At 45.8% G+C, this 27,404-nt stretch overlaps 1 protein-coding gene across 5 annotated transcripts in view; it reads left to right on the forward strand.

Annotated features, from left to right (window-relative positions):
* The window catches only part of COL14A1 (collagen type XIV alpha 1 chain), a 430,812-nt gene that overhangs the window by 209,786 nt on the left and 193,622 nt on the right, over positions 1–27,404 (forward strand). For 4 of the 5 annotated variants that reach the window (XM_068237960.1, XM_068237961.1, XM_068237962.1 and 1 more), the window contains 2 exons: positions 3,802–3,945; positions 11,013–11,087. The exons of the other annotated variant lie outside the window; for it this stretch is intronic. In XM_068237960.1, the coding sequence (XP_068094061.1) occupies positions 3,802–3,945; positions 11,013–11,087 (219 nt within the window). The remainder of the gene's footprint in view (positions 1–3,801; positions 3,946–11,012; positions 11,088–27,404) is intronic. 5 annotated transcript variants of the gene reach the window in all.

Here is a 27,404-nt window from a genome sequence, read left to right on the forward strand (position 1 = left end):
TGGCAGTAATCAGCTGTCATAACAACGTTTCAGGGCAGCCGCCCCTTTATCAAGCTAAGCTGTACGCCCTCTAATTCACAATGTTACACACACAGCTTTATATACACATCTCAGAGGAGCAATAGCCAATCGTACACAGTTTCTCTCAGTAAGCCAATCATAAGGTCCGTCCTCAGAGCGGTCCTGATGGGGAACTGCTCTAGTCGTCCTCTATAGGCTAATTCAAACATGTAACTGCCCCTTTCCCCCACGCTTACCTATCAGCTGGTCAAAGAGGCACGCCTCTATGCCAAGGAGCGCACGGTCATCTCTCCCAGCAGGCCGCCTATCTGGCGGACCTGACGGGGAACTGGCCTGCGTGATGCAGAGGGGGCGGAGCCGAAGCGCCGCTTCCCGTGTTGCCTTGGCTACGGCTAGTGGGAGCGGCGTAATATCGCCGCTCACAACTGCAGATATAGAAGGAGGCGCGCCTCTTTAGCGCCGGCCACTACGCAACTCCTAATAAAGGTAAACAAAACTACACGCTGCGTGTGATACACAGCGTGTAGAAAGAAGGTGTGGCTAATCTATGAAGCACAACACATGAAGCACAATTTAGGCAACATGCGTTTCAATGGTTTCGATATATTGATGATGTTTTTTGCGTGTGGGCGGGGCCACATTCGACCTTGACTGAGTTCACTGAGGAATTGATGTCCAAATGTAGGGACATCAGACTTACTTTACATTCTTCCACTGAGCAGGTTAATTTTTTGGACACTTTAGTTAGTGCTGTGATCCATGTGCCTCCCTGTTGTATCAGCCTCTTTTATACTTGTGATGCATATGAGGTTATTCTGATTGCCTCTTATGTTGTGCATATGTCTTGTTAAAACATGCTTAATATGGTAAACAACACAATACAGATGTATTTATATATTAGCCTTCCACTTCACCTAAGCCTGTTCCCCCTTTGGGTGTTGTGCTTCATAGATTGAACTTTCCTGCAGTAAAACCTCATCCAAGCAGTTACTCGCTGTTTCTTGGCTGTTTAACCACTTGAGGACCACGGTGTTAAACCCCCCCTAAAGACCAGGCCATTTTTTTTTATTTGCCCACTGCAGCTTTAAGGCCTTGCTGCAGGGCTGCACAACTCAGCACACAAGTGATTCCCCCCCCTCTTTTCTCCCCACCAACAGAGCTCTCTGTTGGTGGGGTCTGATCGCACCCCAGGTGTTTGTTTTTTGTATAAATATTTATTTGTTTATTTTACAAATATTTTTTTTACTATTTGTTTTAATTAATTTTATAATTCCACCTCGCTCCCCCCGCCAGCCATTCATCGTGATCGGCTGTCATAGGGCTTAAGGGCTGGAACCCACTAGAGCGATTTTCTGAGCATTTAGGGAGGTTTTCGAAATGCTAGCGATTTCCCTAAACGCTCAGCTAATGTTAATGGATGGGCCAAATTCCACTGGAGCGATTTCCAAAATCGCAAACGCAGGACATGCAGCATTTTTAGCATTAGCGTTTCTGCAATGTAAAGTATATAAATCGCTCGTCAAAACCTACACAGAGCGATTTGCTAGCGTTTTTAATTTACTGCATACTGTAAAAAGATTAAAATTAATTGAAAGGACCAATCAGAATTAAAATTGCTAATTGCTACACAATCAATGGCAAAGCGCTTACACTTTAAAAAAAAAAAAAAAAATGCTCATGAAATTGCTCACAAAATGCTCATTGAAAACGCTAGCGATTGCGATTAGTGATAGCGCTTTGTAGGGGGTTCCAGGCCTCAGGCAGGATCACAAAATTCACTTCTTCAAACTCACTTACCCATTTTCCCCTTAATCCTAACCCTTCATTACTAATTAACCATAGTCCCAATACTGTAAGTAAGCTGAATGGGGTCCTGCTCTCCTCCTATGTCATAGATTGCATTCATTATCCATGTCAATTTTAATTTGCGCCCCTATTATATATTGTACAACACTGGGTAACACGTCGAAGGATATAACGACTAGACTACAGTCAGAATAGGCCATCACTGTGTCATTGACCATGAAAATCATTCTGTTATTCTGTATTCAGGGGGAAAATGGAACTGAGGAATCTGATTCAAGCCTAGTTAATGAACAAGCCGTAACTGTGTGATAACGTCATGCCAAGCTTGTGGCTGCAGAGACAGGCTGACATTGCCCTGTCGCTTGTGTAAGAGCCGCAGTCCAGCGCAGACAAGCGAGGGTGTATCTTCCCACATTGTCGGCATGAGCGAGGGAGACGCCATTGTGCTTCCCTAGCGGGGGAATTCTGCAGCCAAACATATTTATTCTAAGCAGAAGAAACTCAGCAAGAAAGGTCTGAAACATCTCATGCTGTTAAAGTGGACCTGAACTCTTGCACAGGACAGAAGGAACAAATAGAGAAATGCACCCTGTATGTGTTTAGAGAGTGTAGCCTGTCTAATTCCCCCTCAACTTTGACTAATCACAAGTATAAGTGGATCTCTCAGCTGTGTCAGCTGGCTGCCTCGGCAGAGCAGCTAATTTATAAACACGGGATGTTAACCCTTTGACGGATGTTTAAAACCTGATGAAGAATTTTTTCCGTAACGTGTGGTGTACTTGTTCCAATACACAGCAATTGATTTGCATCCAGTAGTGTGCCGTCTCTTTACTTGTGTGGATGTTAACCCTTTGCCTGCTTACATAAAAGCAGGAAGTAGACACACTGCAGATTTATTGCAGGATTTGTATCAGCTGTAACAAAGAAATTTTTTTCTTTAAAAGTTATTATGCTGTTGTGCATCTTTTAGAGCAGAGAGGAAGTTCTGAGTTTCGGTCCACTTTAAAGTGAGCCTGTAGTGAAACCATCCCAGGGGTGTACCTAGAGGGGAGCAGCACCTGTGATCGCAGGGAGGTGGGGACAGAGCTGTTGGAGCCACAACTACCAACCTTCCCTTCCTCCCATACAGGGGACCATACTTCACATCAGGTGGTTTGTGGCTACACTTGTTACGGGTGTGAACATCAGGATGGCCACACTTGTTTTATGACCCTTGTGAGATGGGCCCCAAGGCCATGGAGGATGCCAAGGGGAGGCTAGGGAAGGGGTGGGAACATGGGAGGGCCCAATCAAAATGTCACTGGTGGGAAGCCTTGTTATTATCCAGGGGCTTCCCTCTTCTTGGGTAAGTATGTCATTTTGTACCTGAGTTTCGGCTCTGGTACACTTTTAACATCTTCTCTACTCTTAATGACCAGAGACTTTTTATCCAAGAGTACAAGCAGTGATTACTGTGATTGGCTCACAGTCATCACGGGGTCAGGAGCCAATGAAATTGCTTGCTGGCCGAGATCTGGAGCTCTGCTGTCAGCATGACAGCAGAGCGAGCGGATTACAGTGTCACAGTGTGGGCGTGGACAACAGGAGTGGCGTGTACGCAGCAAATGCAGAAGATGAAATCTACACCCTGGCAGGTATACACTGACATAAACAGGGCGTAGATTTTAACTAGCCCGGCACGGAAGGGGTTAAACAAATTGGTTTTCCTTTTCTTTGTGAATCTAGGAGGGGATTATGGGAAAAAGATTAAGCTGGAAGTAGCGTTAATCATTCAGTCCATAGATAATCATCGCCACAGGTTAAATTAATCTCCCTCAAGTCCTTTCTCTATACGGTGACCGGGGTCGGTTTGCGACCTCCGCTATTAACTAAATCCGCCTTGGTGAAAAGTGATAGCATTGCACGTTTTCCTGCTGTGCTTGCAATATCCCCCCTCGATGAGAGATGTCTGACTCAATGTCTTCTTCTGTTCAGGTGGGAGAACCAACCAGCTCAACCTACAGAACAATGCCACCCGAGCCGTCGTTCAAAGACTCGATCCTGACCGGAGCTACACCGTTCAAATCATTGCCTTTAATGAAGATGATGAAAGCAAGCCGGTTCGCGGAGAGTTTAGAAGTAGGTAACCGTGACGACGGCCACGGATAGTTAATCCACTGACTGGCATGTCAACCGCTATATTTGGGAACTAAAAATTCTTAACTCATTACTGTTCTACAAATGCTGTGGGATTAATTCACAAAAATGTTGTGCCGTTATACTGTCTACATTCTCCAACACCAACCAATTAGATTCAAGCCTTGATGGGAAATTTTGGTGCTGAAATAAGCGAACAGAAGCACAGTGGATTGAATGTTTTATCAGAGTTCAGATATGTGTCAGGAGGTAGAGTGGAGGCTTTGAGAGGAATTATTATAGGATTAGAAAAGGTGAGTCCTAATATTAAATGTAAATGATGTAATGATGGTCCCATAGGCAGGTTAGCCAGAAAAGAGGGTTATAGGAAGAAAAATCAAATTACTATTTGAAACAGGCATACATGACTGGAGATCCCCTTTAACCCTTTAGCAATTTACTTGCAAGTGCTTGGGGCAATTCATTTTAGCATATTTTTTTATTTATTATTTGTTACGTTTCCTTGCTTCTAATTAGCACTGCTATTATAGGTATTTATGGCCACTTGTCACTAGGGGGCAGTGTGAGACAATAATAGAGGAATTCTGCTTTCAGTTTCTATATTTTCTGCTAGTAGAGAGAGATCAAAGCATTCCAATAATTTACAGCACAAGGTGTTCTGACAACTGAGGTCAGAAGCAGTGTACTTGTCTCAAATGAGATAACTCTTTTAAATCTGCTAATGGGTTAAAGGACCACTGTCGTGAACATTTTTAACATGTAAAACACATGTAAACACGTACATATACAAAGTAAATTACTCGTTGAGTAAAATAAACTGTACATTACTTTTCTCCCATCTTGCTGTTGCTCACAGTAGGTCATAAATATCTGACAGGTTTCAGACAGGTCCATCTCCTCATGGGGGATTCTCAGTGTTTTCTTTACAAAAGCACCACCTAGGAAAGGATCTATACAAATGTGGCTGCTAGCCTCCCTGCATGTTTGCACGTATTCTGGCAGTTGGACTGAGCAACTGCTATTCATTAAGTATTCATTAACTGCTTTTGAAAAATAAAACCCTGAGAATGCCCCATGAGAAGATGGACTACTCCAAAACCTGTCAGATCTATCATATTTTTACTACTTACTGTAAGTGACAGCAACGTAGCAGAAAATGAATTAAAACTTCATTTTTATTCTGGGACAAATGTACAGTATATTTTATGTGTAAGCATAAATATGGATTTTAAGTTTCACAATTTTTTTATGATAGTGGTCCTTTAATATTAGAAGGGAATTGGCCCAGAGAGAAGTTATTTCCTACAAAACACCCGATGAGAGCTGCATGCTGTCATTTATCAGTGCAATGAATAAATAAAATGTTGAATGGGCGGAGTAATGTTAAACAGGGGATGGGTAATATTGAAATAGTGGATGAGGAGGGGTAATGCCCATAAAGGGAGTGGTGAAATCAAGCAGAGGAGGGGTAATATTGAAATAGTGGATAAGGAGGGGTAAGTGGAGGAGTAATGCCCATAAAGGGAGTGGTGAAATCAAGCAGGGGAGTGGTAGTGTTGGCTAGTGCAGTGATCTGCAAACTTGGCTCATCAGCTGTTATGGGACTACAAGTCCAAGAATGCATTTGCCTTTATGAATCATGACTGTGGCTGCCAGACTCCCACAATGCATTGTGGGACTTGTAGTTCCTTAACAGCTGGAGAGCCAAGTTTGCAGATCACTGGGCTAGCGGATGAGCTGTATCAAGCATTGTAGAGGCATAGAAAGGATGTTAGCGATGTCTCACAGGGGATTAGTAATGTCAAGTAGGGGAGGGGTAATGATATTCACAGGTGTATTGAATTCAGGCAGAGGAGTGGTAAAATCAAGCAGGAGAGGGTGATGGCAGTTAGAGGAGAAGTCATGTCAGTCAAGAGAAGGCTAGGGTCAGATGGGAGGGGTCATGTCAGTCAAGAGAAGGCTAGGGTCAGATGGGAGGGGTCATGTCAGTCAAGAGAAGGCTAGGGTCAGATGGGAGGGGTCATGTCAGTCAAGAGAAGGCTAGGGTCAGATGGGAGGGGTCATGTCAGTCAAGAGAAGGCTAGGGTCAGATGGGAGGGGTCATGTCAGTCAAGTGAAAGCTAGGGTCAGATGGGAGGGGTCATGTCAGTCAAGAGAAGGCTAGGGTCAGATGGGAGGGGTCATGTAAGTCAAGAGAAGGCTAGGGTCAGATGGGAGGGGTCATGTCAGTCAAGAGAAGGCTAAGGTCAGATGGGAGGGGTCATGTCAGTCAAGAGAAGGCTAAGGTCAGATGGGAGGGGTCATGTCAGTCAAGAGAAGGCTAGGGTCAGATGGGAGGGGTCATGTCAGTCAAGAGAAGGCTAAGGTCAGATGGGAGGGGTCATGTCAGTCAAGAGAAGGCTAGGGTCAGATGGGAGGGGTCATGTCAGTCAAGAGAAGGCTAGGGTCAGATGGAAGGGGTCATGTCAGTCAAGTGAAAGCTAGGGTCAGATGGGAGGGGTCATGTCAGTCAAGAGAAGGCTAGTGTCAGATGGGAGGGGTCATGTCAGTCGAGAAGGCTAGGGTCAGATGGGAGGGGGTCATGTCAGTCAAGAGAAGGCTAGGGTCAGATGTGAAGGGTCATGTCAGTCAAGAGAAGGTTAGGGTCAGATGGGAGGGGTCATGTCAGTCAAGAGAGGGCTAGGGTCAGATGGGAGGGATGATGTCAGTCAAGAGAGGGCTAGGGTCAGATGGGAGGGATGATGTCAAGAAGGGAAACATTTTGACAACATTTTGGAAAAGTGTGCAGTCAGACAGGAGGCGTGAGCTCAGGCAGGGATCAAGAGATGCCATTGAAGGGAGAAGGAATAGAAGCATGAAATCAAGCAAGAAAGAAGTAATATCACATGGTAAAGCTGGCCATACATCTAGCAATATTGTGGCCCGATTTTCATTTCATTGTCTTTTTTCGGATGAAAATCGGTGCTGCAATAAGCATGCCTGATCGGTGATTTGACCGATTTGAGGCCGGAATCATTTCGATCAACGAACACAACGGACCCCTGGCTCCCCTGGACCCCCTCCCAAATGTAAATGTCCCCACAAGGGGGCGGTTCATTGTAAATATCACCTGTCCAGCTGCAGCGACTCCGAGTCTCCTCTGCTGTCTCCCCCGAGTGCCCCCGCCACACCGCCAGTTCCCATCTTTAGGCCACGTTCACATTATCAAACGCAGATGGCCGTGCGATCGGAACGCAATGCGTACGAACGCACACCATCTGTGTTTGCATGCGTTGCGTGGCTGATTCCATTCACTGAAAGTGAATGGGTCAGCTGCGCATTTTAGGAAAAAAATGTGTGCAGCATGCGTTCAAAGACCACATCGGTCCGCAACGCATGCAATGCGAATATCAGACAGTGAAGTCTATGCACTTTTTATGTTCGTGTGCGTCAGCTTCCCACACGCGTTGCCAAAACACGGACGGCAACGCGTGTAGTGTGAACGGGGCCTACTATTTAAATTCTCTGTGATGCCAAAAGTAACATCACTTCTGCCCTTTTTTTTTTCTCTCAACCCAGCTCAGTTATTTGCATGCTGTGATAAGCTTGTTACTCTAGCTAAAAAAACTAACTTCCCACAATGCTGCTGGCACTGCATAGTTCCTGCAATTAGGCAAAGACATTTGGACCAGTCAAAAAGAAAAAAAAAGTGGGGGACATATAGGGACCTATTTTACAAGAAAAGGGATTTACATTTATTTTTGAGTCATTAACTATTTTTTTGCATTTTCTTTTTTATTTAGTTACCACCTCTTTTTAAGCTTGAGGGTAAGAGGTGCAGAGTTGTCAGATAATAATAATACCTACTGTAAGTGACAGCTATATAAGAAGTCAGTAATTTACAGTGGGTTTACTTTGGGACACATGTAGAAGTGTGTACACATGTATTTTAAGTTTTACAGTTGTTCACCATTTTAGTGCTTTAAATGGAGGGAATGGCAACAATAAATGATGCAATGTAATAAAATGAAGTAGTAAAATAATTAATGATGTGTATGTAGTGAATGTTTCATTGTGGGGAAAAAAGGGTGCTAATTTATCAGTACACGTTATAATTACATTTATAGTGGGATTGCCTTGAAGCTACAGTATATAGAGAGAAATATAACAAAGCTATAATTTACATGAAACTGAAAACTGTATAAGTATATATGAGAAAGATCCACTATGCTTTTTCAAATATATTCTTTTTTATCATTAAACGTACAAAAACATTATTTTTAATAAGTTTACTTACTGCGATCTGCGTCGCGGCCCGCAAGTCATGTTAGTCTAAGGTGATGCGATTGTTTTTTTAAAGAGTTGACGTCACGGTGCGCATGCGCAGAAGTGTGTTTTTACAATATGCTTCTGTGCACTTCCACAAATCCCGAAACAGGAAGTGACCGCAAGCGCGCGTCACTTCCTGTTTGGCCGAATGCCAGACAGAACACCGTCCACTATCGCGTTGTTCCCTGAAGGCCTGTTTCTGGCCCTGCGATGCACCGCTACCGCCAGTGTGTAGTGTGAACCTGGCCTCCAGGGTATTATGCTGTTGCTTACCTTTTAGAGCAGAAAGGAAGTTCTGAGTTCAGGTCTGCTTTAAGAATAAATGTAGTTTGTAATGGTCATGGAAAAGACATTCCCTGAAAATATTCATCTTTTGAAGCAAAAATTAATAGAAGACCCTGTTTATTTTCAGGAAAATACACTATACAAGTACCCCCTCGTGGAGCTGGGACAAGGTCCTCCAGCACCCAAGGCTGAGACACCAAAGTGCGCCCCTCCATCCCTCCCACTCCAGCCGTCACACACTGATTGCTATTAGACTAAAAAGCGCCCCAGAGACCCCAACGTCCCCAACACCTTAATCTCTAGTTATCTGGCCTGCAGTCACTGCCATGTATTCTTTTTTCTTATTTCACTCTGCTTCAAACACAATAGGGGAATGATAGCTGAGTGAGTTGTGCGCCCCCTCCTACACTGCGCCCTGAGGCTGGAGCCTCTCTCACCTCTGCCTTGCCCCCTCGTGCCCTCGTATAAATATTCCATCATTTTAACAGAAAAAATAAAGATGAAAAATTGAATTGTATATGGCCATCCTAAGGTTACTTTCATCAAACCTTCTACAAAATCTTAAGATTACCCATTATGACTACTCAGTGTTGAAAGTTGGAGAAACAGTAACATCTGCATGTGGAGATATAAAGCTTTGGAGGTGAAATGATAAACAAAAATTACAAAGTCCCTTTAATGTGACTATGAAAGTAAACTGGAGCAGTGTAAATTGATCATAGCGGCTCTGCTGACAGCTGGACAGCATTCGCATCACTCATAGCAGCGATTGTTTATCTTTCCTTGATCTGATGACTGATCCTGATTTATTTGCCTGATGAAAGTGTTTCTGTCTGACTCCAAAATGTTACATTGCGTGATCCAGATGGAATAAACACTGCTTGGAACTTTGACATTTGTGGTTCACTGAACTTCACATAGAATCATTGCAAACAGTTAAGGTGGCCATATTCACCCTACTGACCCTACAAAATTATTGCCCATATGTTTAATCGTGTTAAAGGATACTAGATCTGAAACAAACTGGAAAAACGGGGGGAGCAGGCATGTATGGGAAGATGTTCTCATGCCCACCGCTCCCCCATTCTCCTCCGACCCCTCCTTTGTCACCAAAAATGCCCCCTGCAGGCTCTTTTGGGTTGGTGAGTCATGCAGCAGTGCACAGGTCTGGCTGTGCACATCATACATTGCGCCCCCGTAGCCGGCTGCACTCTGCATATGCGCACAACTTAGTCATGATGTCATGCACGTATGCAGTGTACTCAGCGGGATCAGCACCTGCACACTGCTGCTTGACTCACAGACCCAAGAGAGCCTGCGGGTGGAGGGGGCATTTAGATGACAATGGAGGGGGAGGGAGAAGAACGGGGCAAGTTTTACAATTGCTTTCAGCTCCAGTATCCTTTAATAAGATGCCTTTCAAACCACCATGCCGGTACTCAAAATAATTCAAAATAATTTTGATAGTACTTTTTCACCTACTTTTTGTTACCTTATCAATTGCAAAGTGCTGAAAAGTTATTTTAAATCGTAAAATGCTTTAAAGTTATTTTAGAGAAAATGTAAAAATTATCTCCTAGGAGAAAACCCAGGAGGAAAAGTTAATTGTATATGGGCTATAGACTCATACGCAATTCACTTTTTCTTCTGAATTTTCTCCCGATAAATAATTTTTACTTTCTCTCTAAAATAACCTTAAAGGGAATATCCGCGGTACAGCCTAAAAAAATAAAAACACTAATCCACTTACCTGGGGCTTCCTCCAGCCCGTGGCAGGCAGGACGTGCCCTCGCCGCCACTCCAGAGGCTCCCGGTCTCCTCCGGTGGCGCACCCGACTTGGCCAGGCCGGCTGCCAGGTCGGGCTCTTCTGCGCTCCAAAATGCGCCTCACGAGGGCGCGCTGACGTCATAGGACGTCCTCCAGGCTGTACTGCGCAGCCTCCTATTAGCAAATGCACAATTAAATGTAGAGTGGAGGTGGCAGCAGCTCAGCATTATACATTCCCTGCTTCTATGCATATAAAATTACTGGCACGTAGGGGCAAAACTATAGTTGGCCACCCCCCACCCCCAGGGATCTGTCGGTGGGATGGAGGAGGGCCAGGACCGGGGGCTGGGCGGCTCTAGACTTTTTGCTGCTTGAAGTAGACTTGGAGGATGAAGGTAAAGGGTTGTTTAAACATTTCAAGTTCTTAAAGTGTACCTGAGAGAACAGAACAGCCTGGGAGGACAGCGATCAAGCCCACAGGGTGTGGAGGAAGCCTCAGGTGAGTATAAATGTATACTATTTGTTTATCTCCGGTTTGTTTTAATCTTGATCCTATTTGGTTTTATTGTTTGAACTGTTGTGTTCCTTCTGTTCAACAAGAAGTGTTCCTCTTCTCTTCTGGTGGCAATTGTAGTAAGATGCTCTCCGAAGGGTTTCAAGTCTAATTATTTATTTCTTTTCCTTCTAGTTAGGGAACTGGAGAAGAAGAAAAAATCGGGCAAAAGTAAGAAGGCTGAAGGTGACAACAGAGTCCCAGAAGAAGGTACAATCCATTGACCATTCTGCTCATTCAGAGCCCATTCTCAAACATTCTCACATCTGTCCAATGCCAAAGGAATGTAAGAGAGAACTAACATTTTTGTTTTTGTTTTTTTGCTGGTGTTATTGTAGGTGTGATATGTTGTTTTTTTTGTTCAACTTTTTACATTTTTGAGGTAACAGTTATTTTATCCTTCAGGTTGTGTTGCTAACATATGAGTTGCTGATTACAGAATGATCTCTGATCAAAGTAGAGTGGAGGAATTATCTAGTAACCCGTACACTCTTGCAATAGTCATCTGAAATGAACGTTCTTGATTGCTTTGGACGGCTTTTGCCCTGTGCAGACACACAGTTTGACTCTTTCTTGATCGGTATGCTTTTCTGGTGAGGGAGGGGTGAGGATGAGTGGGAGTGAGCTACCAGTGGTGTAGCAATAGGGGATACAGAGGCTGCTTCCGCACCGGGGCCCGAAGGGCCCTCCCTCAACCACGGTATTAGCTCTTTATTGGTCCTGTGCAGGGCTGGCACTTCCATAGACACAAAGAGGGCAATTACCCCAGGACCCCAGAGCCTGTGGTCCCCCCAAGGTGCTATGGTGACGCATGACAATGACAGTGGGGATGCTAGAAAAAGAAGCAGGTCAATTATGGAAACCCCAAAAATGCTTTCTAGAGGACATATGATGGACTGATGAACACCTAATGATATTGTGGGGGGAGTGGGTTGGATCAAACCTGGCAGCCAGCTCAGGGGCCCTGGGGGGTGATTTGGTTGGAAGGGTGGTGTCAGGGGGTGCCCCCGAAGTTACTTTTGTCCCAGGGCCCCATTGTAGCTAGAACCGGGCCCTGGTCCTGTGCTGGTAATAATCACTTCTATAGATGCTTTGAATCTGACACTATAGTTAGCCTTGGTAGGTGTGCGCCCACAGCTCCTTAGCTACGCCAGTGCCTATGGCATAAAATAGCTGTAGCTTGATTGCTGATGAGCTGAAGGTGGACTCGGGTTCCACGTGTAAAAACTTGGAAGAGGAGCCTAGAACAATCGCTCCAACACTGCCACTGGCTTTGTTTTGTCCAATGCTGTACAAAGCTAATGCAGGTATTGACCACGTACTGCTCTTGAGCATGAGACCTCTTCGCTCTCACCCTCTCCAGTAGATAAAGGCTTTTCAATCAAAATAATGACCAACATCAATCAAAAGGCCCCCATTTTCAGTAGATTTTCATTGCTTTTGATGGGTTTTTCTTAAACGTTATGTCTAATCTGTTGAAAATGAATAATAATGTACGATGGTGCCTAATTCAAAATGAGTGTAAATTTAAAAAACAAAAATAGTATTGTCAGTTTCAGCACTTGACATGACATTATTGTATTGTAAGAGAGCAGAGACCGCTGGTACTTAAGTGGTTATATTCCACCACCTTCAGGCCAGTTTTATACCTGGCCTGTGCATTTGCAGTGCAATACCCCGCCCCCATCACATTGCACCGCAACACACAAACTGTCAATCAGATGACCTTGGGACAAAGTGCGCAAACAGGGTCATATGCATAGCGCACTTTTTTCTTCGGCTCGGGCATTTCTGCTGCAATGCAACCCAATACATGAGGGTCCATTCACACCAGGGCGATTAGCGGGAGATTCCTGCTAATCACCAAAGCGCTATTGCTTTTTAAAGCGCTAGTGCTATTCTAACCTATGGCAATGATTTCACTGCCGTGATTGGCACCGATCGCGAGCGTTTTGCAATTAATGCGTTACCTGCAGCATTTTTGCTGCGATTCTGGCGCGATCGCGATACAGTGCTTAATAAATCGCTGATCGCGATCACTCTGAAGCGCAGAAGTGTACAATGTACAGTGATTTTACTGCTCTATTTGCGGTAAAATCGCCCTAACCTTCAGCAGATATCTGCAAACTACTATCATCACCTTTAAGAACTCAGGTGCCATAATAGCAAGATAGTCAATGCTGTTCACTTCAGCTGTTAGTGGTTTTAATGCTGTGGTTGGTTGGTGCCAATACCTCAACACTCTAAGCTGCTCCACAGCTGAGGAATGCCTGTTTGCCATAAGTGACTCGTGTTCTGTCACCACGTCAGGATGTATATGACAAGATCCAGTTACATTATCCAGCTTTGTACAACACCTCAACACATAAAGGCGTTACACTCAGCACAAGGGCTTTGATGCTGCCATTACTGCAGTGTATGTTTCCTCCACATCTATCAGGGCCTTTTCCATACTCAGTATATACAGTAATCATCACTCATCTTCCAGCCTTGATCACTGCTCAAATTGACTTATTCTGCCACCTGTGCTTGTATGAAGGAAAATACCCCAAACTTAAACCACAAGTTTGTTCCTGTCTAGCTCATTCTACCTCATGAAGCGAGGAAACTCTCTTCTGGTTAGAGACTCTCCTATGTAAAAGGAAAGCTCTGGATTCCATAGAGGCTTCCTGGTCCTCTCTCCTTCACCACTGTCCTCCATTGAAATGATGTGCCTTCGGGACTCCTAAGAAGGTTTCAGGAGCACGTGTATCTCTGAGTGTTTCCAGAGACAGGCTCAGTATGGTTCTGCTTGTCTTCAGAAGTACTTAGGGACACGAGTGCTTCCAAAGACTGTCCAAGTTGGGCATAAGACATATTCGGCTAAGATAGTCAAAGAACTTCACCAAGGGATGCAGAGAGAGGACTGGAAAGGCTCTACGGGTTTCAGAACTTTCCCTCTACATACCTAATTTTTCGGACCATAACACACATTTTTTCTCCCCCAAAAGTGGGGGGAGGGGGGGGGGAAGTCCCTGCACCTTGCCATCCGGATACAACATACATGTGCCCCCCCACATCGTGACGCGAACGCGCACACCAGATCGCGATGCGAATGTGCATACTTGATAGCAAACTGCATACCTGCCTGTCCCTCTGTGTCCCTTTCTGTCCCTATGTGTCCTTAATTACTAAGCTAGTTCAGTGATTGGCCCAATAATGGCGCTATGGTCCCGTCCGAGAGACCGTCTGTGGCAGTCACTTAGCGGCAGCTGTTACTGACAGGGCTGCGCACCATTCAGCTGCAGCCATGTCAGGAGCCTCTCTCCTCCGGGTTGCCATGGGATATGTTCTTGTTCAAGCCACAGCCTGGCCGATGCCTGCCCGATGCCGCCCTAAGCCTGGTCAGCTGCCAAGTCACAATAGCAGTGACTGGTGGCAGAAGACCACTGCAGGTATGTGGCTTGTTCTGTCTGGGGACAGAAGGGGACACAGAGGGGCAGACGGGGACACAGAGGGACAGACAAGGGAGAGAAGGGGATAAAGAGGGACAGACAAGGGACAGAAGGGGACACAGAGTAACAGAAGGTGACAGAGGGAAAGATGGAGACACAGAGGGACAGAAGGGCTACAGAAAGGAACACAGGGGGACAGATAAGGAAACGGGGACAGAAGAAGACACCTGAGGGGAACAGATGAGGCTATATGGGGACAGAGGGGGACACAGGGGTACTAGGGGGACATGGGGTACAAAGGGACATAATAATTGGGGAGAAAAATATCAAAAAAGAAGAGAATTGGCTCTTGGGTGCATGAAAAGGATGAAAAAACCTTTTAATAGCATATGTCAAAAATGAGCAAACACATTACAAATATACAAATAACAAAAGTACAAAAACCCCACAAGTACCCAAAGAAAACCCCATAAAATTCTCCTCACAAACCCTTCAAAAATGAGTTAGGGGCTGCAGTCCCCCATGTTGAAATACACTCAGCAAAGGCTTGGTAGTGGTCCCACTGTAATGAGCAACTGAAAGGGCCGCCAAGGTGAAAGTCCAGCAGGTAAAAGGCAATACAGGGCAGTTGATATAGGCAAAGCTTCTGATTAGTGTTCCTGAAGTTGGTAACAAGCACAGGTAAGCGGATTAAAAGGCAGCATCCACAGCAAGGCACAAGCAAGCTTGTAAGCTGGAAGTGAAAATGGCATCAAGCGAATTGGTGGCATGCAGTGTGGTTAGATGGCAAGCGATGAGCACATGCAAGCAAAGCAGTCCCCCAATCGCAGGGCATGTGTGGGACCAGAGGACGGGGAAGGGGGAGGGAAAAGAGGGAAGGGAAGAACAGGGGGGGGGGGGGAGGGGGGGGAGGGGGGGGGCACCCCGACGCATGTCCCCGATGCATGCACGGGGCAAACCCGAACAGGCAAAGGGGAGGACTGGGGGAAGAAGAAGGAAGGAAGGGACAAAGGGACGAAAGGAAACAGGGAAGGAGAGGGGAGGGGGAGGAAAGAGGGGGACAAAGGAGGGAGAGGGAAAGAGGGGGGGAAAGGGAGAAAAAGGGGGGGGGGGGGGAGAAACTTTGCCGGCACGCACACTGGCTCCGGATTTCATCATTTCAGTGTGGTAACTATATGAGAACAGCTTTTCATGCTTACAGGTGGCTGGATGATTTCATGTGCCCTGCGAGTGGGTGATTTTGTGTTTCTGTCATCCCCTGAGTCTACTTTGGGAAAAGACTTTCGTCTTGTGTCCCATTGTCACATGCCCTGCGATTGGGGGACTGCTTTGCTTGCATGTGCTCATCGCTTGCCATCTAACCACACTGCATGCCACCAATTCGCTTGATGCCATTTTCACTTCCAGCTTACAAGCTTGCTTGTGCCTTGCTGTGGATGCTGCCTTTTAATCCGCTTACCTGTGCTTGTTACCAACTTCAGGAACACTAATCAGAAGCTTTGCCTATATCAACTGCCCTGTATTGCCTTTTACCTGCTGGACTTTCACCTTGGCGGCCCTTTCAGTTGCTCATTACAGTGGGACCACTACCAAGCCTTTGCTGAGTGTATTTCAACATGGGGGACTGCAGCCCCTAACTCATTTTTGAAGGGTTTGTGAGGAGAATTTTATGGGGTTTTCTTTGGGTACTTGTGGGGTTTTTGTACTTTTGTTATTTGTATATTTGTAATGTGTTTGCTCATTTTTGACATATGCTATTAAAAGGTTTTTTCATCCTTTTCATGCACCCAAGAGCCAATTCTCTTCTTTTTTGATATTTTACATGATTCACGTTGGCAAGTGCATGTTTAGGATACATAGTGCTGTTTTGATGTTATGTTATATTATTTGTGGTTAAATTTGTTATATTCCCATTGACGCTGCCCTTGCACATTTAAAGAGGTATTTTCAGCATCAATAATTGGGGAGAGAAGCTCCACAGGATGCCCCTGCGCCAAGGACGCACCAAGTTTAGTATATTTTTTCCCTTGATTTTTGTCCCCTAAATCTAGGTGCGTACTTATGGACCGAAAAATACGGTAAGTGAGTATCTTAACTATTTTTTCTTGGCCTGCTTCAAGTTTTATTGAAGCGAATATTTATTAAAATATGTAGCATTTACGTTGTAGGTCTTGACTCAAGTACTGGGTGCTGCTGGACAGGACCTGGCACATCAAATAGATACATCCTGGAGTGCATATCCCTTACCTTTACAATATGTAGCCTTTACAGATAGCAGGTGACAAATTCCAAATGAAAACAGTTGAGTTTGAGCCATGATAGTAAAATCAGACACTGCAGGCTGACTCACACAGGAGAGATACACCACCTCCTGCTCCTTTCTCCCAGTTAGCCAAATAGACAGGACTCCTTTAGGATCTTTCTCACAGGCAGCTGCAGGCAGTGAATTCACTGCCTATCAGCTTCTCCCGTGCATGTGCTGGACGATTTGCCTGTTCTTGGCAGTGTTGATGCCTCCGTGCCATAGAGGCAGATCTGAGGCAGCCACACATTTGGAAGCAACATGAGGCAGTTTCTTGCTGACGGGTAACTATACCATGTGTAGAATGCTGACATGAATGTAGTTAAAAGACTTTATTGAGTCGTGGACGTGGTTGCTGCCCAGCAGACTGGAGGTTAAATTGCAGGTCTGCTGTCCATGTTAAACTGACCGTGGAGCTGAACTCTTGCACAGGACAGAAGGAAAACACAGAGAAATGCATCCTGTATGTATTTAGAGGGTCCAGCCTCTCTAATTCCCCCTCATCTGTGACTAATCACAACTGTAATTTGATCTCTCATCTGTATTAGCTGGCTGCCTTTGCAGAGCAGCTAATTTGTAAACACAGGATGTTGACCCTATGTCTGCTTCCATGAAAGCAGGAAGTAGACACATTGCAGATTGATTGTAGGATTTGTTACAGCTGTTAGGCTAGGTTCACACTTGTCCGTTGCAGATCGGATCCGTTTAAAACGGATCCATTTTTGTAAACAATTTTTTCTCTCTATTTTGAAAGAAAATGGCTTTTTTTTGCAGCTATGTTTCCAGTCCGTGGGAATGTCCCCAGCCCTGGCCATGGGTGAGGGGGGTTTCGCCATGCTGGAGGGGACAGCAGGCAGGAAGGGTGGCAGCGGCGAGGAGGGGGATTCCCCCCCCTCACCTGGGTCCGCCCCTTCCCTGCTCCCCCTCCAACTAGTTTCATTGATAAAATCATCAATGTATTAAAATGTAAGCCAAGCAGCGAACTGGGAACTTACTTCCTTGCGTTCCACCGCTCGCCGTCACTTCCTGCAATACCGGCCAATGAAGTACAGAGGGCGGCATTGCAGGAAGTGACGGCGAGCGGTGGAACGCAAGGAAGTAAGTTCCCCGCTCGCTGCTTGGCTTACATTTTAATACATTATTGATTTTATCAATGAAACTATCTGGAGGGGGAGCAGAGAGGAAGGCCCCCACTTCCCCCTTCCTGCCTGCTGCCCCCTCCAGCATGGCGGCCCCCCTCACCTGGGACACAGAAAATGGTTTTCGTTGCTCTGGCAAAAGCTGTCTGTGTAGAGGGGGATCCATTTTGCCATTGCTTTTTACTACCCCTCAATGTATCCGAGGTCCGTGAAAATGTTGCAAATTCGGACCGTCCGTTCAGGTTTTCAAAAAAAAAAAAAATCCCCCTGAACTCAGACGAATCTTTTTTTTATTTTTATTTTTTTTTTAGTGAAGGCAGCTGCTATTTTTAACATTAGTATCCGTGGCTCAGGTTTTGATCCGGGCTAAAAACCGGAGCTACAGATACGTTTTTTAGAACCTACTTTAACACAGGAATGTTTTTCTTGAAAAGTTATTATGCTGCTGCTTATCTTTTAGAGCAGAGAGGAAATTCTAAGTTCAGGTCCGCTTTAATAAGAATAGATGCCTCAGGGCGTGAAGGCAGTAGTGGTTTTTTTTTATTGGAAAACTCGGCAGGTTTTGCAGACTGAGTATCACAGCCGTGCACTAAATTACTTGTACCGAGACGCTAAACAAAACACACAGTCAACTTTCAGAAGAATGAAAATGGACCGAACGTTTTAGAACTTCTCTTTCTTGTTGGGCTAAAACTCCTTCTGACCTTCCACGTCGCTGAGAGAATTCTTTTCAGAATGGAAATTCTTCGCCTTGAAGGTCTGAGTGTAATAGCTGAGTTCTGCCAGTTGGCAGCGATGATCATACAGCCTCCAGGTGGCACTCTCATCTCTGAGCCCTGATGAGGCTCCCAGCTGTCCACTGGCTGCCAGTTTGTTATACAGCCTTGCTGAGGAGGCGAGCCGTGCCCCCGTCACTTACAGCTGGCTTACTCGCTTTACACTAATGCATATTTCTAAGACTGAAATCACGCTGGGAAATGATCTACGGGGCTTTCAAGGTTTTTTTTGACCATTAAAGTGATATTCCACTCTTAGTAAAAATACAATCCTCTCAGTTCAGATCTATACAAGGGAGACTTTCAAATATTTTTTTCACGTTTGTTACTTGGGTTAAATCTTCAGACACAGCCATGAGTATACCCCAGCCTTCCTGCCAGTAAAGTAAATATTGAGAGGGTCAGTTTTCTGATTAATACAGTTGTGCTGTTCCAGAGCCAGGCCCAGATTTACAGCACAGGAGCCTATAGGCACAGAGGTCCTGGCACCTTAGATTTCACCCTTCTTGAACCTACAAACACTCAGCAAACCACACCGCAAGTGTGCTGGCTGTCCCAGCTGTCAATTCTCCCTTACTTCCCTTGCCCATCATAGGTAGCTACAGGCACCCTTAGCCATAGGTAGCTACAGGCACCCTTAGCCATAGGTAGCTACAGGCACCCTTAGCATTAGGTAGCCAGAAGTACCCTCAATATTAAGTAGCTCGAGGTGCCCCCCATTGAAGGGGGATCTGGTCAGTGAACTTCCGAGACCCTGGTGAATAACATCTCATTTACTCTCCACTCAGGACTCTGCTTAGGTAAGGCAGGAAGGAGACACTTAGGAAGGGGAGTGAGCCGCAATTCCATCATCAGGCACCTGTAGGCACAAGCCTACAGTGTCTTATGGTAAATCCAGCCCTGTCCAGAGCCACAATGTTGTCTGCTGTGTGCGTCTACTTACACACGCAAGCGCTGGTACCGGAAAGCTCATGGCCGCATTCTTGTGCAAGGACGAGTGGAAGCATACTGAGCAGGACGGCTCACACCTGCACAGTAGCACTGAGTAGCACTTGGTGGAAAAAGCCAAGCCTGTTTGGCTCTGTGCTAATGCGCAGGTGCAAGCCATGAAACGGCGAGCAGAAGGGGGGGAGGGGGGGCGGGGGAATCCTCTGGATTACCCAGAGGCTTCACTATATGTAGGTAAGCACCCATTTGTGGCAATTTTTCTCACTACAGGTACCCAAGTGGTAGTCATTGGGAAGGGCTAAGTTAGGGTTAGAGGTGGTATGCGGTAAGTCTTATGCTTAATGATAGGCATTGGTTGAGATTATCAGGTGTCAACGGGGTTAAATTAATGTTAGTCATCATTGAAGGGGAGGTTAGTGGTAAATGTCAGTTAGGCAATGCCTCGTTAGTTTTAGGTATCAGTAGATGAATAGGTTAGTATATATATTAGGTAGGAGAGAGTTAAGCTAATGTTACATGTTATGTGAGTGTTGGCTTGCTGAGAGTTAGTTTAGTTTTTGTCATAGGCTGACTACTGGCTTTGCGTTAGTTGAGGGAGTGGTGGGACAATCTTAGCTGTTGGTAAAGTGGGCATTAGTGTAATGATCTGCTCAGCTGCCTGTGCAGGCAGGCAGCTTTTTGACCATTGTTCAGGTCTGCATTCTGCAGGTCTCTGGAAGAGAGACCTTTTGTCAGTTTTTCAGCTTGCTGTTGCTGAGGAATTTGCATACATTTGTCATGCAAATTGCCTAGCCACATCCCTTGTAGGCCTGCTCTATATATACCATGTGATATCACAGACCTTGGCTGGTCATAAGGATTCTTCCTGTGAAACACTCTGGAGAGTGTCAGCCTTGCTCATTGTTCAAATATCAGCTTAGAGTAATCCCTGGGACTGCACTCGGCAGGTTCCCTAGTGCAGTTAGGATTGCTTATCTGTTTTGTTTGTCTGTTGCGATTGTCCTGTCCCAGCGGTGGTCGACAGGAAATCGTTCTGTGTGTTTGGGTGCTAACCAGAACAGCGGTTGTTACTGGTAGCCCCTTCTGATCTGTCTTCCTGGATCGCACCAGCCTCTTGCGCTAGTGCTGTGGATCCTTCTGGTCTGCTACTCTGTACTTGGATCGCACTAGCATCTTGCACTAGCGCTGTGGATCCTTCTGTTCTGTCTTCCTGGATCGCACCAGCCTCTTGCGCTAGTGCTGTGGATCCTTCTGGTCTGCTACTCTGTACTTGGATCGCACTAGCATCTTGCGCTAGCGCTGTGGATCCTTCTGTTCTGTCTGCCTGGATCGCACTCGCCTAGCGCTAGTGCTGTGGATCCGTCTGATCTCCATCTCTCTGTCTCCCTGGATCACACTGGCCTCTTTTCGCTAGTGCTGTGGATCCTATCTCCCGCCTGTTCCTGTTTTCGTGTGTCTGTCTTGTCTGCTACAAACGCTTGCTGGAGGCTCGGTGAGGTAACCGTTAAGCAAGCGCTCCCGTCCTCTGTTTCATGTTTGTCTGTCAGTGGTTAGTTACGCGTGCTTGTCTCTATTGTGCTTATCACGTGGAGACCGCGCATGAACGCGTGCACTGTTGCGAATGAGTGCGGTGTTCGCGTTCAGTTAGCGTTTGTTATTTTCCTTATCTCCCCATTGTATGATTTGCTGTGCCTTTGCTACTCTCGTGCTCCGCCTTGCTGTAGCCTTGTGACACGTCTGGCGATCGCACCTCTCGCGATCGCGTTCCTACTTCATATCTGCTGTGGTGTGTGCACCGTCGCGGGTTGGCGACTAGTTTGGTGCACACACATACAATCTGTCTCTGTGCTCATTCTCAATCACCTCTCTTGCGATTCATTTCTTCCCTTCGTACAATTCCTGTCTGGCGTGTGTGGTAGGGCAGAGGAGCTGTTCCTCTGCACTGCACAGCTCCACCTGCCGACAGGAATTTCCTTCTACAGGTGCATTGCACCTTCTGCTGGGTTCCCGCAAATTATACGTTTGTCGAGGATTTCCGCAGTGTCAGCGCACACCCTGTGCGCTGATCACGGAGAGAATTCCACAATCGTTACAATTAGGTTATTGTTATGTGTTGAACGAGTGATTGATTACTTTTAAATATGGAGTGACATTAGGCTACTTTTAGATTTTGGGCAATGGCAAGGTAGGGTTAGGTAAAAGGTAAGTATTAGGTACCAAAAAGGCTAGGTGTTATGGGAGGAATAGTCAGTGTTGGGGTGGTCAGGTTAGAAATAGGTGTTAGATGGCATTTACATTAGTGTTAAATAAGGCCGGATTTATACTCTTAGCGCCCCTAGGCCAACTTTCTTGTTGATTCCCTTCCATGTGCAGCAGTGTTGCCCATTCCATGTGCAGCCCGCTCATCCATATATAAATGTCCCTTTCTCCTTTATGTACAGCTCTTTTGAGCAGCAGCACCCCTCTTCCATGTGCTGTTCCGAGTTTGCAGTCTCCTCCTCCATATGCAGCAAACCCTATTCCATGTCCAGCTTCCCCCTTGTTCTTGGACCTTCCCAAAAAACTGGGCTTGGTGTTCAAATTTCATGGGGGGTGGGTAAGTTAGGATTAGGCATTATGAGAAGAAGACCTTAGCGTTAAGTTCCTAGTGAAGGTTCATTAGTGGAGAAGACATTAAAATATGTTCTATCCTTTCGATTTCTACACCAACATTCTGGCACGGGATCTGTTACATTGAAACGTACACAATAAAAGTGTACATACCACGATCAGCAGTGTTACTAGAAGTTCTCATTTTTGTTTGCCTTCAGCATGTAGTCGTGACTGAGGAGACACTGACTCAGACAGATAAACACTTCACAAACTTCACCAACATTTCTGGCCAAGACAGGAATAAGCTTTACTGTCCTTCCCTCAGATTAACCTTAGTTCAAGTGCCTCTGTCTTCACCCTTGGCTGGAGAATCAAAAAGAAAAGGGAAATTCTGTTTATCTACTTGTCTGATCAGAAAAAAAGAATTGACATCTGCACAGTGTTCTTTTAGCAGAGAGACAATAGCCCAGGGAGAAGATCAGTGCAGTTATTGGGGAATTACAAGATGCTCGGAGTTAATGACTTTTTTGCAGTTTACATTTGAGATTCTTAACCTCGGGATTGGGACACGGGAGGAGGGGCATGACAAAAAACAGGCACAAAAGCAGAGTTTTTAAGAGGTAAACCGGTAGAAAAAATAAGAAGACAATAAACTGGATAAGTTAAAGCTGTGAGTGCATGCACGTGACTGTTGTCTTACAACCACCAATGCTCTAAAGCTTCTCTAAAGTTACGTACAAATGCTAGATTACACTTGACCATGGTGGCCAATAAAGACCGCCTTGGCCGTGAATCTAGAGTGAATCTAATGTGGGTACAGTGGCTGCTTGATGTTGCCTAAAGGTCCAACATGCTGAATCTTTAGCAACCCCCGATGCCTGAGCGACCCCCAACCACATTGTTTTCTTCATTTACCCTGGCCTGGAAAAGCCACTCCGTTGTGCACTGCTCGTCGTCCCTCCGCCACCCTCCATAGCAACAGATATGTTGCAAGACTGCATGGTAGTGATTTCTATGTATGTTACAGGGTGATTCATCATAATCTGATATTACTCATGGTTGTCTCCCAAGTCGCCTACTATCAGACCACTTTTAATACATTCAAGGCGTGGATGGCTTAAGGTCTTCAATGATCTCTAGCCCAGGAGAACCTGAGTAAATCAAGAACATCCTAGACCCTTCTTGCCCATTTCATGTTTGGCATTAAAGGGATACTGTAGGGGGGTTGGGGGAAAATGAGCTGAACTTTCCCGGGGCTTCTAATGGTCCCCCGCAGACATCCTGTGTTGGCGCAGCCACTCACCGATGCTCCGGCCCCGCCTCCAGTTCACTTCTGGAATTTCTGACCTTAAAGTCAGAAAACCACTGTGCCTGCACGCCTGTGTCCTCGCTCCCGCTGATGTCACCAGGAGTGTACTGCGCAGACACAGATCATACTGGGCCTGCGCTGTGCGCTCTTGATGACATCAGCGGGATCGAGGACACGGCAACGCAGGCGCAGTGGTTTTCAGACTTTAAAGTCTGAAATTCCAGAAGTGAACCGGAGGCGGGGCCGGAGCATCGGTGAGTGGCTGCGGCAACACAGGATGTCTGCGGGGGACCGTTAGAAGCCCCGGGTAAGTTCAACTCGTTTTCCCCTGACCCCCCTACAGTATCCCTTTAAGTCTATAAAAATGCCAGGTTCTCTCAAAGGGTTACAGTATCGATCTTCGTATATGTTATGAGCCAGGGCAGTAGACTAGATGTAGAAGAGTTATGCCCACCTCAGTCGACTGGAACCTGTATCAATTGCTGGAGGATAGAGCAGGGGCTTCTGCTCAGCCTACATGTTGACGGACACATGGAGGTCACTGAACTCAAAATACAAATGACACTTTTCAGTTAGAGCTGCCCACAGTTTACCTTAGTTGGTTGGAGACTAAATAGTGGGTCCTCCTTAGATTACAGAAAGCAAGTTGAGTGGAGTAGCATATTCATAAGAAAGATGTGAAGCACCAGCAAAGCTATTGTAGAGTCATGTGTTGCCTCATCTGTCAAGGATTCCATTAGTGGGTTTCTTCATGGAGAGATGCATGAGGAGTTCAAAGTACTTCTATGGCTCCACTTACGTTCTAAGCAATGGGGAAAGGTGGAGGAGGTTGAGAAGGAAGAAGTCATAGGAAAGATAGGAAAGGGAAGTTACTGAAAAGCAAACAAAGGGAGGGGATAGGCGAGATGGGTTAGGAAATGGAAAGGAATAGGAGAGAGAGGAAGTTAAATGAAAGAAGTGACTGTGTTCTCAGTGATATATTTGCAATGCATTTGCCATCAAGAAAGCCTAAATGGGCAGCATCAGTCTTTGTGATAAGTAGACATGATAACATGATAGGTGCACTTTCAAGAAGGTTACCAATCCATCTAGTAGCAGTAGGGTATTGTACCGTTTTAGCCATCAGTAAAAGCAAGAAGTTTTAAATCAGGATGATACCATTTATTGGCTAACTAAAAATGAATAAAAATAAGCAAGCTTTCGGCCTTGCAGCTTTCGTCGGGCTTATATCCTGTTAGTTTGCAGGCTGGTGGTACAGACAGCTTTATACATGCAACATCAAAAGGGAAAACAGATATTTTTTTCAAGCATAAATACATGTCATTAAGATGCCTTAATTCAAACAGACCATCTCAATGGGGTTAGAGGTTGTTAGGTAAGATAAGGATCCTTTTTTAGGGGAGGGAGGGAGCCACTAGACACCAGGGAACTGTATATTTTAAAGCAATTTCAGGTTTTCTTTAATTATTCAAACTTTAAATGTTACTAGCGAAATGGAGGAGGGCCACTAGACATCAGGGAACTGTATAGGCGAGGGAGGACTTCTAAACACCAGGGAACTGTATAGGGGAGAGAGGACCATTAAACACTAGGGAACTGTCTAGTGGAAGGAGGCGGGCCACTAGACACCATGGAATTCTGTAGGGGATGAAGGAAGGCCACTAGACATCAGGGAACTGTACAGTGGATGGAGGAGGGGCACTAGACACCAGAGAACAGTATAGAGGAGAGAGGGGGGAGCATTTGACACCAGGGAACTTCATAAAGGAGGGAAGGGATCCACTAGACACCAGGGAACTGTAGAGGGGAGGGGCATTAGACACCTGGGAACTGTATAGGGAAGGGAGCCACTAGACACCAGGGAAATTTATGGGAAGGGGAAAGGGCCAATAGACACTATGGAACTCTGTAGGGGATGAAGGAAGGCCACTAGACACCAGGGAAGTGTACAGTAGATGGTGGAGGGCCACAAGATACCAGATAACTGTATAGAGGGGGGGGGGGGCTTTTGACACCAGGGAACTTTATAAGTCCACTAGATATTGAGATTCGATCCGTTCCCAATTTAAGCCCACTTTGTATCTGAGTTTGATACACCTGATATAGAGATACTGATAATCGTATCGCAAGACGCAAGACTAAAAGTCCGATTGGGGCTAGGTGTGTTCTTGGTTGTCATTTCTCAGTTGGACAGAGCTTTGTATTAAATTATGGATTCTGTGGGGGTAAAGTGATTAAATGGACACAAATCCTTTTTAATTAAAGCCCTTATTCACAATTGGCTAAAAGCCCCGTCAGTCCTGTCGCCAGGTGAGAGATGGGGAGAATATCGGCCAATGAAACACAGACTTCAGGTGCCTGCAGGAAGTGCTGAGCAGTTATACTGTACAATTAATATACACAAGCAGCAACTGTTCTCCACATGCCGGACCAATCTCCTTAGAAACACGTAAAGCTGGGTTCTTAAGCTTTATTAAATGACGTGGAGACATCTTTGCAGTGGGCTAACACTTTCTACTGTTGCGCTTCGGCCTAATCCTTATACTAGACATGGATTTCCCATAAGACATTATAAAAAGATAGTTCCAGGCTGTCTCCATGGAAACCACATTTCCAAATCGCCAGATGATTTGCAGCAGATGGATGGGTTTAAGAATGAAGTGGCCGAACGGGAGGAGAGCGTTTTACTTGTTCACTTACTCTTTCTGTACTGCGTTATATAAGAGCACTGCTACGGCCCGACCACTGCAACTAACTCTACGCTGAAATCTGAAAAAAGGTGCAGGAGCCCTTATAGAAAAAAAACGCTTATTACAAAGGACGTGATTTGCGGCAAATGACGTAAATTTGGGTGAACACAGCAGCGCCCACCATCGGCCTCCCCCTGATGCCAAAGTTTACCTTCTTTGCCGAAAATCGCAGCTTTTATAATTGCTGCAATATACGGCCGCAATTCCGCGGAGTGCCCGCTATGCAATACCGCAATTAGTATTTCCGCAATGCCCCGGCGCCCACAATGCTAACAGGCACCCAAATGAACTTGCACTGCCGCTAATCAGACACCTCCGGGTGTCCAAGTTTGCCTTGCTTTCCGCATATTGTGGTTTGCTGCAGAAAGGGGGTTAAGGTTTAGGGTGGGTAGGTTTTGGCGCCCGGAGAGGGGGGGGGGGATTCAGGTTAGGCTCTGGGGGGGTACTTAGGATTAGGCACCACTAGGGGAGGTCTTAATATTAATATTTGGCGCCAGGGGAGGGGACTCTTAGCTTTAGGCACTGCCGGGGTGGGGGGGCTTAGGGTTAGACACCACCAGGGGGAGCCTTAGGGCTAGACACCACCAGCGAGGGTTAGGATTAGAGGAAAGGTTATGTGTAAGAGTAGGTAAACATAACTGATATTTTGCTATCGGAATCCAGCAGTAGAATATCGCTAGCACTCTAAACAGGGGTGTGACTCTGAGTTCTAGCTCTGGTGCAAATGTCTCAACAAGAGTTTAATCTAATATTACTTTCTCATAAGAGGCCGGATCTACACATTTTGCAACCCTAGTCCAATTGTCTTGTTGTTCCCCTTCCATGAGCAACAGCACCTCCCCCCCCCATTATATGTGTACCAACCATTTCTAGCAGCCACTCTCATGTACAGTTGCTCTGGGCAGCAGCTCCCTTCTTCCATTAACAGCCTCAGCCTGTATTTAGTCTGGAACCTCCTCTTCCACTTGCAGGAGCCCCTCTTCCACGCCCAGCTGCCCCTTTGGACGGCAGCTGCCCAAGGCCCCTGGGCCTTTGTGGCCTTTTCAGGAATCTGGCCCTGATCTTATACAGTCCTTGAGATGGTTCTTTTAAAAAGAGACTCTTGTCGCAGTATCTTATAAAATGTTGGCTAGAATGGAGAACTGTTAGAGCTGCTGTTTGGTTTTTATTGCTTTCTTTTGCTTCATTGGAGAGATTCACCTTAATTATAGCATAAAGTGAGGTATTTGATGAGCTTTGCATTCTCCATTTTCTCTTGTCCTGTTAGTCTGCCTTTG

This window comes from Hyperolius riggenbachi, chromosome 5 (genome assembly GCF_040937935.1).
Source record: "Hyperolius riggenbachi isolate aHypRig1 chromosome 5, aHypRig1.pri, whole genome shotgun sequence".
NCBI lineage: Eukaryota > Metazoa > Chordata > Amphibia > Anura > Hyperoliidae > Hyperolius > Hyperolius riggenbachi.